This window comes from Pipistrellus hanaki, assembly GCF_964339955.1.
Source record: "Pipistrellus hanaki genome assembly, chromosome: 2".
Classification (NCBI taxonomy): Eukaryota; Metazoa; Chordata; class Mammalia; order Chiroptera; family Vespertilionidae; genus Pipistrellus; species Pipistrellus hanaki.
In genome coordinates, this window is record NC_140504.1 from 185,174,227 (window position 1) to 185,190,876 (window position 16,650).

Below are 16,650 nucleotides of genomic sequence, written 5' to 3' on the forward strand. Positions count from 1 at the left end.
TGTTGCTAACGTCTTAGGAAATTGTGCTGTCAATATTTTCATATCTTTTTGCTTTTTGTTATTATTAAATACATACAGTGAATCACCATGGGTCCTAAGAAGTTTAGTGATAGCAGCAATGTGAAAAAGAAACTTGTGAGAGCAATGATAGAGCTTAAAAAAGGAAGTAAGCCTGGCTAGTGTGGCTCAGTGGTTGAGTGTAGATCCATAAACCAAGAAGTCACTGGTTTGATTTCCCATCAGGGCACATGCCCAGATTAGGGGACAGATCCCTGGTAGGGGGTGTACAGGTGGCAACTGATTGATGTTGATGTTTCCGTTTCACGGATGTTTCTATCTCCCTTACTCTCCCTCTAAGATCAATAAAAACATATTTAAAAAAGAAAAGAAGTAATTGCAAAGTATGTTAGAGGTATCCGCATGTCTAATATGGCTACTGAGTTTGGCATGGCAAAATTGACAATTAGAACAATTTTAAAACATTAAGAGGCCATCAAGAGTGATGTTGCTAAGACAGTGAAAGTGCTCACGAAACAATGATCAAAAGCAATTGAGATAGATTAAAATGGAATCATTTGAGGGACTAGAATGGATTATTTCAATTCACATTATTTCTAATGGAAATTATATTCAGTTTTCAAACAAATTGCTTCTTGAACAGCCTTCCAGATCGAATTAATTTCAAGAACCAAGATACCACGGTATCTTCCATGTGCAACAAGCACTGAGTCTTGCAACAAAGATAGAAAGGTTTTTTCGGTTGGAGACAGACATGGAGGTTGAGAATAGGAAACTGATTTGCTAACGCCTCTCCGTAATAAAAGTTTACTGCATAAATGAAAATTCTGGAATATTCTCCTCTAGGTATTCAAGGGTATGATAATGAACTCATATGTAAGAGCTATGAAGACTAAAACGGGCTTGAGAAGTTGCCTAGTCAGGAGAAACCATGGGTCCTATGTAATTGACCTTATGTGGGGATAGGGAGATGCTCAGGATACAGTCTAAGCAAGCATGTGGCTTACAGGCTGATTAAGACACAGATCTCTACACAAAATCCCATACTACAGGTAGGATGTAGTAAGGGCCATCAAGGAGGCAAGAGAAAAGGCCATGCAGCCTAGAGGGGAGAAAAATTGTGGCCATGAAGGTCAAGGAGCAGTGAAACCTCATGGACAGGTAATATTTGCACTTTAATGGGAGGAATTGGATAAAGATGGGGTGTGTATGGTCGGAAAGAATATCAGGTAATGGAACAATGAGCCAAGACACATGAAATTGATTGAAGAAAATGGTCAAGCCAGAGTGAGTCCTCTTGTAGCTCTGGAACTCCAGAAGTTCCTATCCAAAGAACTCTCACCTCTAGGCCTCTTTTTTTTTTTTTTTTTTTTTTTAAATATTTTTATAAGAGTTTTATAAAAACTCTTTGGCTCAGTGGATAGAGCATCTGCCTGTGGACTGAAGGGACCCAGGTTTGATTCCGGACAAGGGCATGTACATTGGTTGCGAGCACATCCCCGGTAGGGGGTGTGTAGGAGGCAGCTGGGTCGATGCTCCTCTCTCATCGATGTTTCTAGCTCTCTGTCCCTCTCCCTTCCTCTCTGTGGAAAATCAATAGGAAAAAAAATAAATAATAAATAATAAATAAATATATTTATTTATTTATTTATTATTTTTATAGAGTTTTATCTGAGCCAAATGCTTTTGACTAAGCCTAATTCTTTCTTTCTTTCTTTCTTTTTTTAAAAATATTTTATTGATTTTTCACAGAGAGGAAGGGAAAGGGATAGATAGCCAGAAACATCGATGAGAGAGAATCATCTATCAGCTGCCTCCTGCACATCCCCCACCGGGGATGTTCCCGCAACCAATGTACATGCCCTTGAGTGGAATTGAACCTAGGACATTTCAGTCTGCAGACTGATGCTCTATCCACTGAGCCAAACCAGTTTCGGCTAAGCCTAATTCTTTATCTACAAAATGGGGATGACAGTATCCACCTCACAGGGTGGTTTGAGGAAAATGAGATAATATAGTTCCAACCTGGTGCCTGCTATTAATGTTTGGCTGTCCTTTTATCAGTACCACTGTGGCTATGGCTAAATGAGCATGTTCTGGCAGGACAGAAAGGATGTGGCCACCCCGTCACAGAGGGAAGGAGTACAGAGCTGGTTAAAGTTGCTCTATGAAGCTCAGGCATCTTGCAAATAGCACCTTCAGTCTGAGTGCTGGGCAGGGAGGCTCCAGCTAAGTCTGGAGCTGTGTGCCAGGAATCAGCAAGTCACTGTTAGGATGATGGAGTCAGGGGAAATCCTAAAGGATCACTAAAGGCTGAAGGAACTTGGCCTAGGTCAGTGGTCGGCAAACTCATTAGTCAACAGAGTCAAATATCAACAGTATAACGATTGAAATTGCTTTTGAGAGCCAAATTTTTTAAACTTAAACTTCTTCTAATGGCACTTCTTCAAAATAGACTCACCCAGGCCGTGGTATTTTGTAGAAGAGCCACACTCAAGGGGCCAAAGAGCCACATGTGGCTCAAAAGCTGCAGTTTGCCGACCACGGGCCTAGGTCACACGGTGGGTTGAAGTTCCCTTGGTATTTCCACAAAGGTGGCTTCTTGAGACGAATTAAATAAGAAAACTCACATGAAAACACCTAAGTAGACCCTCAACATGTTAGCTGCCACCACCACACACACTGCCATTATTATTAAGAGTTCTAATCAGATGCAGGTGACTCGGCCTTCTAATGAAACCTGTTTCAAGATCTAGTGATCAAAGCTATTACCTTCAGGGAATAATGGCCTATTTCTCTTAGAAGTCTTTCCTGGGTTGCTGCAGTAAAGAGAGTAAAGACTTGTAATTTGAATCTAAGTTCTATCTCTTATTGGTTGTGTCGTTAATAAAATCATTTTGATTTATACATTTGCACAAATGGGGCTAATAATACCTATCTCATTGGGTTCTTAGGTGTATTAAATGAAATAGTGTATAGAAAATATTCACTGTGCCTGACACATAGTAAATACACAGCAAGTGAAAGCTACTATCATCATTATTAACATACTTACTTGCTGGTGTCTCATATATATCTAGTATATGGTCAATCAATGCTCACCTTGTCTTCCATCCCCTCCGTCAGGCCAGCCCTGAAGCATGCTTTGGTTCCTCTAGAACCATACCTGATGAATGCTATGGTTCACCTGGAACTGACCTGAAGCATGCTATGGTTCATCTGGAACTGAAGGATGGCTTCACAGAGGTTCCAAAACATGTATTCTGGCCACAGAACAGGCTGGAACACCAGGCAGGAGTGGGAGGTCTGGGAAAAGGGAGGAGGAAGATAATTTAGTTTAGTATCATGTTGCTGGGCATATTCTTGGGCAAGGTTCCAGGAGGAGGCTGAGCAGGACCCAGAAACCCAGAGATGAGATAGCACAGGCATCCTGAGCTGCAGCTGCTGCCACCAGCCCTGATTACTGACTAATAGGGCAGGAGTCTGAGGCAGTTAGATCACCTGCCTGTAGCAAGACTGAACTAAAACACTACTAGACCAACATTTTCGCCAGGATTTTTCTAGGAGCCAAGTTTAGGACTTGGATTATGTTATTTTGGCTCTTGATCCTTATAGGTCACCTGGGAAACACATTGGTAAAGTCAGCAGTGAACAATTGGTAGCTGCCATTGTTACTTTTTAACAATATTTGTTTGTTTGTTAATTTTCACCCAAGGATATTTTTCCATTGATCTTTAGAGAGAAGGGAAGGGAGGGGGAGAGAGAGAGACTTCGATGTGAGAGAGGTACTGGTTGCCTCCTGCACGCGCCCCAACCAGGGCTGGGGATCAAATCTGCAACTGAGCCCTTGACCAGAATCGAACCTGAGACCCTTTAGTCCGTAGGCCGACATTTTATCCACTGAACCAAACAGAGCTAGGGCTGCCATTGTTATTTTTTATTTTTATTTTTTTTAAATATATATTTTATTGATTTTTTACAGAGAGGAAGGGAGAGAGATAGAGAGCTAGAAACGTCGATGAGAGAGAAACATAGACCAGCTGCCTCTTGCACACCCCCTACTGGGGATGTGCCCACAACCAACGTACATGCCCCTGACCGGAATCGAACCTGGGACCTTTCAGTCCTCAGACCGACGCTCTACCACCGAGCCAAACCGGTTACGGCTGCCATTGTTATTTTTAAGGAGCAGAATGTGGCACAGTGGTTAAGAGCATGAGCTCTGGGGCCAGACTACCTGGCTCTCCCATTTACCTTCTATTTGACTTGAAGCAAGTTACCTAACCTCACTGGGCCTCAGTTTTCTCAACTGTAAAACTGAGTAATAAAAATACCTGGTTTTGCCGGAACCGGTTTGGCTCAGTGGATAGAGCGTCGGCCTGAGGACTGAAAAGTCCTGAGTTCGATTCCGGTCAAGGGCATGTACCTTGGTTGCGGGCACATCCCCAGTATTGGGTGTGCAAGAGGCAGTTGATATATGATTCTCTCTCATCGATGTTTCTAACTCTCTATCCCTCTCTCTTCCTCTGTAAAAAAAAAAAAATCAATAAAATATATTTAAAAAAAAAACCCACCTGGTTTTTAAAGTAGTACTATGAAAATTAAACAGGTTAATATACAGAAAGCAGTCAGCACAGAGCTGGATGAACTTTAATAACCTCCACTGATGTGAGAGTCCCTTTGGAACATTCTTGACAGCCCCTGTGGGAGACCTTTAGGGCATCCAGGAATTCAGCGCCTCAAGGGGGATAACTCTAGTTGTGAAAACCAATGCCACTTTCCCTGGAACTTCTATCATGATCTCAGATCTTTTCCGGGAACAAGTCTGTTTCTTCTTCAAAGTGACATTCTTTCAAATATCTGAAGGCTAAGTTAGAGCTGCCTATTATCTGTTGCCAAGGTTGTAATGACTTGTTCACTTGGTCTTGGCCAACAAATGTAAATTTTAAGATAGTAGGGGTTATTTCTGACTTGGTCACTGTAACATTCCCAGCACAAAGCAGGAACTCAATCTTTTCCCCCCAAGGGAAACAAGTGTCATCATGCTTCCCTTTTCAGAACACCATCCTTCACTCATTCTCTGTAAGCTGTGAGTTTCAGCTTCCTGGCCCTCCAAGTTGGCCTCTTCTGGTAAGTCCTCTAAGTTTACCAAGTAGTCTCTTAAAACTCTGCGCAGACATGATCTGACCAGCAGAGCAGGCCACAGAACCATAAGCAGCACATTATACTTCAATATAGCCAAACACTGAAAGTATCTTCAGTAGCTAAATCTCTCATTATTTCACTTTTAAGACTATGGTCCATTAGGATTTCTAGAATTTTATCATGTGAACTACTTCCAAGCTGAGTCCCTCCCTCCAACCTCTCCTTGAACAAAGGCTTTCCCTGTGATGTGTACCCAGGAGCCATTAACAAATGATAGACTTTTGAGCAAAGGCAAATTTATTTGACTCTGAGCTTTTGGGGGACTACCTACACTGGGGGAACCGGCCTGAGGACAGTGGCCCCTAAGAAACTGTTTGCATTTAGCTTACATCCCCTGTGGACTACGCTTGAACAGATGCAGCCCTTTATTCTGAGGGAGACAGACAAGTAACTGCAAAGAAAGGGTCTATCCCAGAGGAGCTGGGGTACCAGGGCAGGGGATCATACTCAGGAACAAGGGTCCGCAGCCCAATTCCTCGAACATGGCCCAGGTCAAGTTTTCATCACAGTTGACGAGCCATGATTTTTGTCCCCTAGGAATGTTAGGGAGTAAGGACACAATTCTCAGAGCCAGGGATAGATAAGAAAGGCATAGCAAACATTAACATTTCTCCACTTAGGTCTCCTTCCCCACAGGGTCCTCTGTGGCTGCATGGCTGGAAGTGGGGATGAGCCCCTCTAATCCATTCTGTGGGTGCAATGCGGTTTTCAGCTAACACTAACAGAACGGTGGTTAGAAACTACCTACCTGCCAGAGCAGGAAGTCGCTGAGCCTCACTTCCCCAGAAGTCCGGATCAAGATGTCGGGATTGGGAGAATGGTTGGTATAGAGGCACTTATCAAGCAGAGACTCAGAGACATCACTAAAGTGAGTGGAGAAGAGACAAAGGTAAGCACACACCTCTTTCTGGATTTTTCTCAGGGTGATATAAGGCTTCCCAGATTACAGAATACCATCAAATATATTAGTCAATACTACCTAGTACACAGAGGCCCTCACAAAATGCTCAATAAATTAATTAAGGAACCTGAGGCTCAAAGAAGATGATTACTGTGCCCAAAGTCATTTGGCCAAAGGCCTAAAACCAAATGCACCCACTAGAACGTGCTGTCTCCACTTAAAACATCTTAATTTTGCCTGGCCAGTGTGGCTCAGCAGTTGAGTGTCAACTCAGGAACCAAGAGGGTGCCCGTTCAATTCCCTGTCAGGGCACATGCCCAGGTTGTGGGCTCGGTCCCCAGTAGGGGGTGTGCAGGAGACAGCTGATAGATGATGTTTCTCACTCATTGATATCTCTCTCTCTTTATCCCTCTCCCTTCCCCCCTCTCTAAAAATCAATGAAAACATATTTTAGAAATAGTTCATTTGTGAGCCAGTAAAATAGTGATGATTGACAAAGTATATTAAGTACTTTCATTTTAAAAAAAATCTTGTGGTTTTTTTTTTTTTATTAATTTAAAAAATATTTTTATTGACTGGTATAATCACTATGGAAAACTGCCTGGCGATTCCTAAAAAAATTAAGAATATCCGAAACCGGTTTGGCTCAGTGGATAGAGCGTCGGCCTGTGAACTGAAAGGTCCCAGGTTCAATTCCGGTCAAGGGCATGTACCTTGGTTGCGGGCACATCCCCAGTAGGGGGTGTGCAGGAGGCAGCTGATCCATGTTTCTCTCTCATCGATGTTTCTCTCTCATTGATGTTTCTAACTCTCTGTCTCCCTCTTCCTCTCTGTAAAAAATCAATTAAATATATTTTAAAAAAAGAAAAAGACTCTGATGCTGGATTACCCTAGCCGGAAGAAACAAAGCCTCCGGTGGCAGCTCTGAGCCTCAGTCCAGACCTCCCCGAACTCCAGGTCTGGGCCAGTCCCTGGGGACCCAGGCTCGGGCAGGGGGAGACGGGGCTGTGAGGTGGAGTCCTGGGAGCGCGGCGAAAGGCCGAGCCCCCGGAGTCGCGCACACTGTGCGCAGAGGACAGTCTGTTGACTCTGATCCTGGACTCCCCTAGTGGGAGGGAGAAAGAAAGCTCCAGACTGGAGGAACGCCACGAGGAGCAGGAGCCCCTGCCGGACACCGGCCAGCTGGGCGCCAGCAAGGAGCCGGGCGACGGGGCCCCCAGTGGGGGGGGTGCCCCTGAGCCTTCGACTGCTGAGCGCTGGCAACGGAGCCAAGGACGGGGGCTGCTTCCTGGGCGGCGCCGACCCCGGCAACAGGCTGGAGCAGCGCCGGAGCCCGCGGAGAACAAAGGGGTGCCACAGGCCAACCTGCTGAGCTCCCAGGACAAGGAGGAAGAAACCAAAGAAGTTCTCAATGTGAAGAAATCAAGTGAGAGCAAATGATAGTAAAATTACTTAAGAAAGAATACAAAGAAGATCTTGAAAAATCAAAGACTAAGTCAGAACTCAACGCACCAGCCAACATTGCAACATAAATGCGTTTTGTTGTTTTTTTTAAAAAAAGAAAAAGAAAAGAAGAGAAAAAAGGGACAGAATGTTGGAACAGCGGCGACCAGGCCTAGAGTGGCCAGGCACAAGGCAGTGGCAGCTGGGCCCGGAGCAGCAGTGGCCAGGCCCCAGAACAGCAGCAGCCAGAACAAGAGCATCAACGGCCAGCACTGGAGCAGCCAGACCTGGGGCAGTGGCAGCCAGGCCTGAGGCAGAGGCGGCCAAGCCCAGGGTGGCCAGTCCAGGAACACCCAGACACGGAGTGGCTGGGCCCGGAGAAGCCCGGCCCAGAGCAGCCGGGTTGGGAGCAGCCAGGCCCAGAACAGCAGTAGACAACCACGAAGAACCCAGGCTGGGAGCGGCCAGGCTCGGAGCAGCCGGGTCGGGTGCGGCCAGGCCCGGAGCAGCGGCGGCCAGGCTGGGAGCGGCCAGGCCCGGAGCAGCTGGGTCTGGTGTGGCCAGGCCTGGAGCAGCGGCTGCCAGGCTAGGAGCGGCCAGGCCCGGAGCAGCAGCTGCCAGGCTGGGAGCAGCCAGGTCCGGAGCAGCCGGGTCTGGTGTGGCCAGGCCCGGAGCAGCGGCTGCCAGGCTGGGAGCGGCCAGGCCCGGAGCAGCAGCTGCCAGGCTGGGAGCGGCCAGGCCCGGAGCAGCCGGGTCTGGTGCGGCCAGGCCCGGAGCAGCGGCTGCCAGGCTGGGAGCGGCCAGGCCCGGAGCAGCCGGGTCTGGTGCGGCCAGGCCCGGAGCAGCGGCTGCCAGGCTGGGAGCGGCCAGGCCCGGAGCAGCCGGGTCTGGTGCGGCCAGGCCAGGAGCAGCGGCTGCCAGGCTGGGAGCGGCCAGGCCCGGAGCAGCCGGGTCTGGTGCGGCCAGGCCAGGAGCAGCGGCTGCCAGGCTGGGAGCGGCCAGGCCCGGAGCAGCCGGGTCTGGTGCGGCCAGGCCCGGAGCAGCGGCTGCCAGGCTGGGAGCGGCCAGGCCTGGAGCAGCCGGGTCTGGTGCGGCCAGGCCCGGAGCAGTGGCTGCCAGGCTGGGAGTGGCCAGGCCTGGAGAAGCGGCTGCCAGGCTGGGAGCGGCCAGGCCCGGAGCAGCCGGGTCTGGTGCGGCCAGGCCTGGAGCAGCGGCTGCCAGGCTGGGAGCGGCCAGGCCCGGAGCAGCCGGGTCTGGTGCGGCCAGGCCAGGAGCAGCGGCTGCCAGGCTGGGAGCGGCCAGGCCCGGAGCAGCAGCTGCCAGGCTGGGAGCGTCCAGGCCCGGAGCAGCCGGGTCTGGTGCGGCCAGGCCCGGAGCAGCGACTGCCAGGCTGGGAGCGGCCAGGCCCGGAGCAGCCGGGTCTGGTGCGGCCAGGCCCGGAGCAGCGGCTGCCAGGCTGGGAGCGGCCAGGCCCGGAGCAGCCGGGTCTTGTGCGGCCAGGCCCGGAGCAGCGGCTGCCAGGCTGGGAGCGGCCAGGCCCGGAGCAGCCGGGTCTGGTGCGGCCAGGCCTGGAGCAGCGGCTGCCAGGCTGGGAGCGGCCAGGCCCGGAGCAGCCGGGTCTGGTGCGGCCAGGCCAGGAGCAGCGGCTGCCAGGCTGGGAGCGGCCAGGCCCGGAGCAGCAGCTGCCAGGCTGGGAGCGTCCAGGCCCGGAGCAGCCGGGTCTGGTGCGGCCAGGCCCGGAGCAGCGACTGCCAGGCTGGGAGCGGCCAGGCCCGGAGCAGCCGGGTCTTGTGCGGCCAGGCCCGGAGCAGCAGCTGCCAGGCTGGGAGCGGCCAGGCCCGGAGCAGCCGGGTCTGGTGCGGCCAGGCCAGGAGCAGCGGCTGCCAGGCTGGGAGCGGCCAGGCCCGGAGCAGCCGGGTCTGGTGCGGCCAGGCCAGGAGCAGCGGCTGCCAGGCTGGGAGCGGCCAGGCCCGGAGCAGCCGGGTCTGGTGCGGCCAGGCCAGGAGCAGCGGCTGCCAGGCTGGGAGCGGCCAGGCCCGGAGCAGCCGGGTCTGGTGCGGCCAGGCCAGGAGCAGCGGCTGCCAGGCTGGGAGCGGCCAGGCCCGGAGCAGCCGGGTCTGGTGCGGCCAGGCCAGGAGCAATGGCTGCCAGGCTGGGAGCAGCCAGGCCCGGAGCAGCGGCTGTCAGGCTGGGAGCGGCCAGGCCCGGAGCGGCCGGGACCGGAGCAACCGGTCCCAGAGCAGCCGGGTCGGGTGCGGCCAGGCCTGTAGCAGCAACAGCCAAGTCCAGAGCAACTAGGTCGGGAGCGGCAGTGACCAGACCCGGAGCAGCTGGTTGTGGAACGAACCAGAGCAACAGAGGCCAGGCCCGGAGCAGCCAGGCCCGAAACAGCTCGCTCCTCGCCTGTACCTGCCCACGGCTGCCTCTCAGACATGGCTGGAAACTTTTGCGAGAACTTGAGGGTCTGCTGAATCAAGTGATGAAGGCTTAGATCTGGATGTGTTGAGTTAGTATAGCGCTGGGGTGTTGATCTGTAAGTGCCTTGGGTGGGGCCTGGATGAGGCTGGTTGACCTATTTGGAAATGTCTTTTGTGTGAAGTGTATCATTGGGCATGTGGAGGTATTATTGATATGAGATAATGCTAAGTAACAGATTTACTATCTGAAAAGGGATTTACTATCGGGGAAAGGGAGGGAGGAAGAGACTGAACATAAACTGTGCACCTATGGATGAGGACAATGGGGGATGGGGAGGGGGCGGAGGGTGGGGTGGGAACCTGGTGGAGGGGGGAAGAAATGAGGAACCTTTGTAATAATATGAACAATAAAGATTGATTTGAAAAAAAAAAAAAAAAGAAAAAAAGAATAGAGCTACCATACCACCCAGAAATCCCTCTCCTAGGTATATACTTGAAAACATGTATTTTCAAAGATATATGCATCCCTACGTTCACTACAGCATTATTCATAGTGGCCAAGACATGGAAATAACCTAAATATAGGTTATATGATAGAGGACTGGATAAAGAAGATGTGGCGTATACAGGCAATGGATACTACTCAACCATAAGAAAGGAGGAAATACTGCCATTTGCAATAACATGAATGGACCTTGAAAATATTACGCTAAGTGAAATAGTTCAATCAGAAAAAGCTAAGAATCATCTGATTTTACTCATATGTGGGATATAAAACTGAAACTTGTGGACACAAACAGCAATGTAGTGGTTGTCAGAGGGAAGGGGTGAGGGTTGAAGGGATCCTAATACATGGTGACAGGAGAAGATTTGACTTTTGGTGGTGGCCACAGAGTGCAATATACAAATCTTGTAACATAGAAACCCATACCTGAAACCTGTATGATCATATTAACCAATGTCACCCCAATACATTTAAAAAAAATAAAAATAAAAAAACAAAGCAAAACAAAATAAAACAAAACAGCCCAGCCAACATGGCTCAGTGGTTGAGTGTTGACATATGAACCAGAAGATCACAGTTCATTCAATTCCCAATCAGAGCACATGCCCAGTTGTAGACTCAATCCCCAGTGTGGGGCATAGAGGAGGCAGCTGATCTATGATTCATCATTGATGTTTCTATCTCTCGCCCCCTCTCCCTTCCTTTCTCTGAATTGAATAAAAACATATTTAAAAAGCAAACACAGCATAGACTTTGGAGGTAGATATAGTTGACTGGAATCCAGGCTGTTCCATTTAAAAGCATACATTACTTTGGGTAGGTCAACTAACCTTTTTAAACCTCAGTTAATTGGATTTATAAAATGGGGCAAATAATAATCACTACCTTATATGAAAATGAAATGAGAATATGTATAATAAAGTCTTAGTCTAGCACCTACCCCATAATAAGATCCAATAAATATTAGTAACTTTTATTTTTATATTGTATTTTTGTTCATGTTAACTTTCCTATATATCACACTCTAAGTACACCATTTATATATATAAAAGGCTTAGTGACCGGCTGACCATTTGACTGTAGCTATGATGCACACTGGCCACCAGGGGGCAGACACTCCAAGCAGGAGCTGCCCAGCTGCAGTGACTTGGCAGCGGCAGTTCTTGGGTGATGGACCCGGAACCAGAGAAGAGGGAGCCTGATTCTGGGGTGCGTTACCCAAGAACTGCCCTCTCACAATCCGGGACCCCTCAGGGAATGCTAAAGAGCTGGTTTTTGTCCAATCCCCGCAGGCCAAGATGAGGGACCCCAGTGCACTGCACTTCTAGTAGTGAATGAAACAGCAAGGCCCTGGAGCCAGGTTGAAATCCTGGCACCAAGCTTTGCCAACTAGGTGGGCTTGAACAAGTTACTTAACTTCCTTATATCTCAATATTCTCATATTAAAAATGGTGATAAAAAATACTTACCTCATAGCCTCTAAAGCAGTGGTTCTCAACCTTTCAAATACCGTGACCCTTTAATACAATTCCTCATGATGTGGTGACCCCAACCATAAAATTATTTTCGTTGCTACTTCATAACTGTAATTTTGGTGTTAATGAATCATAATGAAAATATCTATGTTTTCCGATGGTTTTAAGCTCTTACAGCAGTGGGTCGCCTAAGACCATCGGAACACAGATATTTACATTACGATTTATAACAGTGGCAAAATTACAGTTATGAAGTAGCAATGAAAATAATTTTATGGTTGGGGGTCACCACAACATGAGAAACTGTATTAAAAGATTGAAGCATTAGAAAGATTGAGAACCACTGCTCTAATGGGTTAAATAAAATAAACTTGTAGGGAGTACCTGGCAGATGCTTGGCAAAGAGTAAATGCTCAGTAAAGGTTAGCAATTATTAATATTATTAACACTATTGTTCTAAGAGAAACACAGAGACCTACAGCGGGTCAAGTGACCTGCTCAAGGTAACTCAGTGAAAGAGTTTATTAACTGTCCTTTATGCTCAAACTAACCTCTTTCCTGTAATTCCAGATTCAAAAATCAATCTAACATTAATATGTGTTTTTTTTTAAATATACCCTGGAAGAAAGGAAAACGAAGAGTTGGATGATGGTAATGCGAGAATAGAAAAGTTATAGCTATTGGAAGGGTAGAGCCTAATTGTAATTAATTCATTGACTCTGTTATAAATGCAGATTTGTCTAAATTTAAATAATGTAAAGAGCACTGCCTCAGGTCCTGATTACTAGACCCGTCTTAGCTGAACACCAAGATTCCTGAGCTGGTGGGTGGAGTCACCCTGCCCAGCCTAAACCATGTCTGCATGACCAACCCCACGTAGACAAGTTAGTAAGCCATGCAGGGCCGGGAAAACGGATATGGAAAAACTTGCTGGACAAGAAGCAGAAAGAAGATAAAGGTCAGTAGTTATTGGAATGTGGTATGAGTATAAAGTGCACTGAATTTAGGAGTCAAGATCAGAACACTAGTCTTAGGCAGAAATGCATATTACAATCTGTTTGCTAAATAGCTTTCTTTCTAGCATAAACAATTGTCCCTTACTATTTTTTAATACATCCTTTGTTATTGTATATCCCTTACTGTTTTTTATATACAGTTGACATATTCCACATATAAGTAGACCTGCAGAGTTCAAACTCGTATTGTTTAAGGGTTAACTGTATTTTCGAACCATGGTTAGGAACCCAAGGTTGTGGAGGGCTGACTGTAATTATATATGGACTTTCAACTATGTGAGTGGTAAGTGGCCCTAACCCACCAACACATTGTTAAAAGATCAACTGTATTATTTCACTCACACAAAAAACTATATGAAACGTCAATTATAAAACACAATATTATAATGAATAATTATGAAATCACCCCCACGCCAAGAATTAGAAAATTACCAATAACTTGTTTCTACTTATATATCTCATCTTCTTGTCTGGTAAGAACCCTCAAAACTTACTATCTCAATTTTCCCTCCAATAGTTCATTTTAATTTCTTTCTTAAAAAAAAAAAAAAATTTATATATATATATATATATATATATATATATATATATATATATTTCATTGATTTTTTTATAGAGAGGAAGGGAGAGGGATAGAGAGTTAGAAACATTGATCAGCTGCCTCCTTCACACATCTTGCTGAGGATGTGCCTGCAACCAAGGTATATGCCCTTGACCAGAATTGAACCTGGGACCTTTCAGTCCACAGGCCAATGCTCTATCCACTGAGCCAAACCAGTTAGGGCTTTAATTTCTATTTTAAAACATTTTTATTGAGCTAAAACTGGTTTGGCTCAGTGGATAGAGCGTCGGTCTGCGGACTGAAAGGTCCCAGGTTCGATTCCAGTCAAGGGCATGTACATTGGTTGCGACACATCCCCGGTGGGGTGTGTGCAGGAGGCAGCTGGTCAATGTTTCTCTCTCATTGATGTTTCTAGCTCTCTATCCTCTTCCCTTCCTCTCTGTAAAAAATCAATAAATATATATATTAAAAACAAGCAAACATTTTTATTGATTGATTTTTGGAGAGAAACATTGATTTGTTGTTCACTTATTTATGCATCATTGGTTGATTCTTGTGTGTGCCCTGACAGGGGATCAAATCCACAATCTTGGCATATTGGGATGATGCTGTAATCAACACCAATTGAACTACTTGGCCAAGCTGAATAATTTTCAATCCACATCTTAACTGACTTCCTTACAGTATTTGACAGTTTTTTTCACCAGTGCCCAGGCCCCTCCTGACCAATACCTGACCCTCTTTTCTTGGCTTCTGCAATACTTATTGCCTGGCTTTTCTTTCTACCTTTCTCTCGCTCTAAAAATCAATGGAAAAATATCTCAAATGAGGATTAACAAAAAAAACAAAAACATCTCCTTTTCTTCTTATCTAAATCCATTCTCACTGAGCAACCTCTTGATTTTTAATTTCATTTCCCAGATAAGTTGAATTATACCTCAGAAAGGGATCAGAAAAATTCCTCGGTCCCAAGATCCCATATAACAGAGGTAAAGGAGAAGAACTCTGGAATCAGCTTTAGAAAGGAGTCCTGGCTTTGGCATTTATTAGCAGAATGACCTTGGGAAAATAATTTCAATGCTGAGATCAGTTTTCTCATCTATTACATGGAGAAAAGACGCAAATCTCTTACATATGAGGTTAATGACTTAATAAAATACAAATAACAGATTGCCTGGGCTATTTTTTGCTTCTATTATTTTACTATTGCTCTTATTAGTTTAATAATATGAGAGGAACTGAGTAGCCAGGTGGCTTCTAAAGTTTCTCCGAGCTCTAATAATTAGGATTCTATTGTGTTGCCAATGATGGGCAATTTTCTTTTTGAAAAATACCTGAATCTTGCATAAAACTGTAACACGAGAGCCCCAAGAGATTATTCCCCCAACAAACTGCATTCCTGAAAAACAATTTTGAAGAAACACTGTCCAAGAGCTAGGAGGGTATCATTTTTTATCAAATACCACAGAGTTCTACCTGCTATGCCATTTTTTTCTGGGGCTTCCTGGTGTGCAGTGAACACAGAGACATTCTGAGGCAAGGCCCCCCCCCCAATCTTTCCACATGCTCGCCTGATTTGACTGGCCCAAGCACACGGCTTAGGAGGGATTTCATGGTTTGGTGCATGCCTGGTTCCCCTGTCAGTGGCCACGCTAAATAGCGATACCTGGGTTCCAGCAGACCCTGCTCCACTCCCCAGGCCATCTCTCTCACAGCATTGCTGATCTCGTGACGGGACGTGTATGCAAAGCAAACGTTCAGGAAACACCTGAGAAGGAAGAACAGAATAATTTACCAAAACAGGACAGAGACTGAGGATTGGAACCACTTATTCCTGAGCACCTTTCCCCTTGAAGAAAACACAACACCAAATGTTAACCGTAGACACCTCTGAAAGGTCAGATTATGAATTTTTAAAAAATATATGTATTTTATTGATTTCAGAGAGGAAGGGAAAGAGAGAGAAAAAAAAAATCAATTATGAGAGAGAATCATTGATCAGTGGCCTCCTGCATGCCCCCCACTGGGGAGCAAGCCTGCAATCTGGGCATGTGCCCTTAATTAGAATCAAATCCAGGACCCTTCAGTCCACAGGCCGACGCTCTATCCACTGAGCCAAACCAGCTAGGGCAGATTATGAATTTTTTGTAATTTAATTTATTGGGGTGACAGTGGTTAACAAAATTATACAGGTTTAGGTCCACACATCCACAACACATCATCTGTACACTATATTGTGTGTTTACCACCCCAAGTGAAGTCTCCTTCCATTACCATTCATTCCCCCTACAACCTCCTCCACCTCTCCCTTACCCCCAAGATTATGAATTTTCCAAGTTTTCTTGAAATAAACATGTTACTAGCTTTGTAATAAGACAAGTATTAAATGACCTATTACCTTTCTAGTCCTCTCCCACTTCTATTACCAACCAGCTTTCAGAGGAAGAGAATCCACTGTGATATTAGCGGTCAAGGGCACATACCACAAACAAGGAGATCAGAAAGGAAATTTGATGCAAAAACAAATCCACTGCCAAGCATACACTATATTCCAGAGCAACACAAAATGAAGCCTGGATTCTTTTTTTAAATATATTTCATTGATTTTTTACAGAGAGGAAGAGAGAGGAATAGAAAGTTAGAAACATCAATGAGAGAGAATTAGCTGCCTCCTGCACACCCCCCACTGGGGATGTGCCTGCAACCAAGGTACATGCCCTTGACCGGAATCAAACCTGGGACCTTTCAGTCCGCAGGCCGACGCTCTATCCACTGAGCCAAACCAGTTTTGGCGAAGCCTGGATTCTTAAACTCTGTTCCCCTCTGCATCTGCACCACCTCCCAAGGTCATCCTATCTGTGGTTAAAGAAGTGAGACCAAAAAAAAAGAATTTCTTGAAAGGAATTGTCTTCAGAGACAGAGATAAGGCTTGCTGCATCCCCAAGCCATCCCTTGGAGAGGGTTGGGGGGAAGAGGTACATGAAATGAAGGAGGAAGAAGATGGGAAACTGTATGAGTTGGTATACACGCGTACAGCGCAGTACTGCAGAATCGTCTCTAAGCATCCAAAACCACCCCCTCAGTGTCTCTGACCAAAAATGTCTCCCA

General features: G+C 46.6%; 1 protein-coding gene across 2 annotated transcripts in view; it reads right to left on the bottom strand.

Moving 5' to 3' along the window:
- DHDDS (dehydrodolichyl diphosphate synthase subunit) overlaps positions 1 to 16,650 on the bottom strand; it is a 33,027-nt gene that overhangs the window by 3,928 nt on the left and 12,449 nt on the right. For both annotated transcript variants that reach the window (XM_084875085.1, XM_084875084.1), the window contains exons 6-8: positions 15,209 to 15,310; positions 5,972 to 6,086; positions 3,217 to 3,324 (exon numbers count right to left, since the gene is read on the bottom strand). In XM_084875085.1, coding sequence (XP_084731211.1) covers positions 3,217 to 3,324; positions 5,972 to 6,086; positions 15,209 to 15,310 — 325 coding nt within the window. The remainder of the gene's footprint in view (positions 1 to 3,216; positions 3,325 to 5,971; positions 6,087 to 15,208; positions 15,311 to 16,650) is intronic.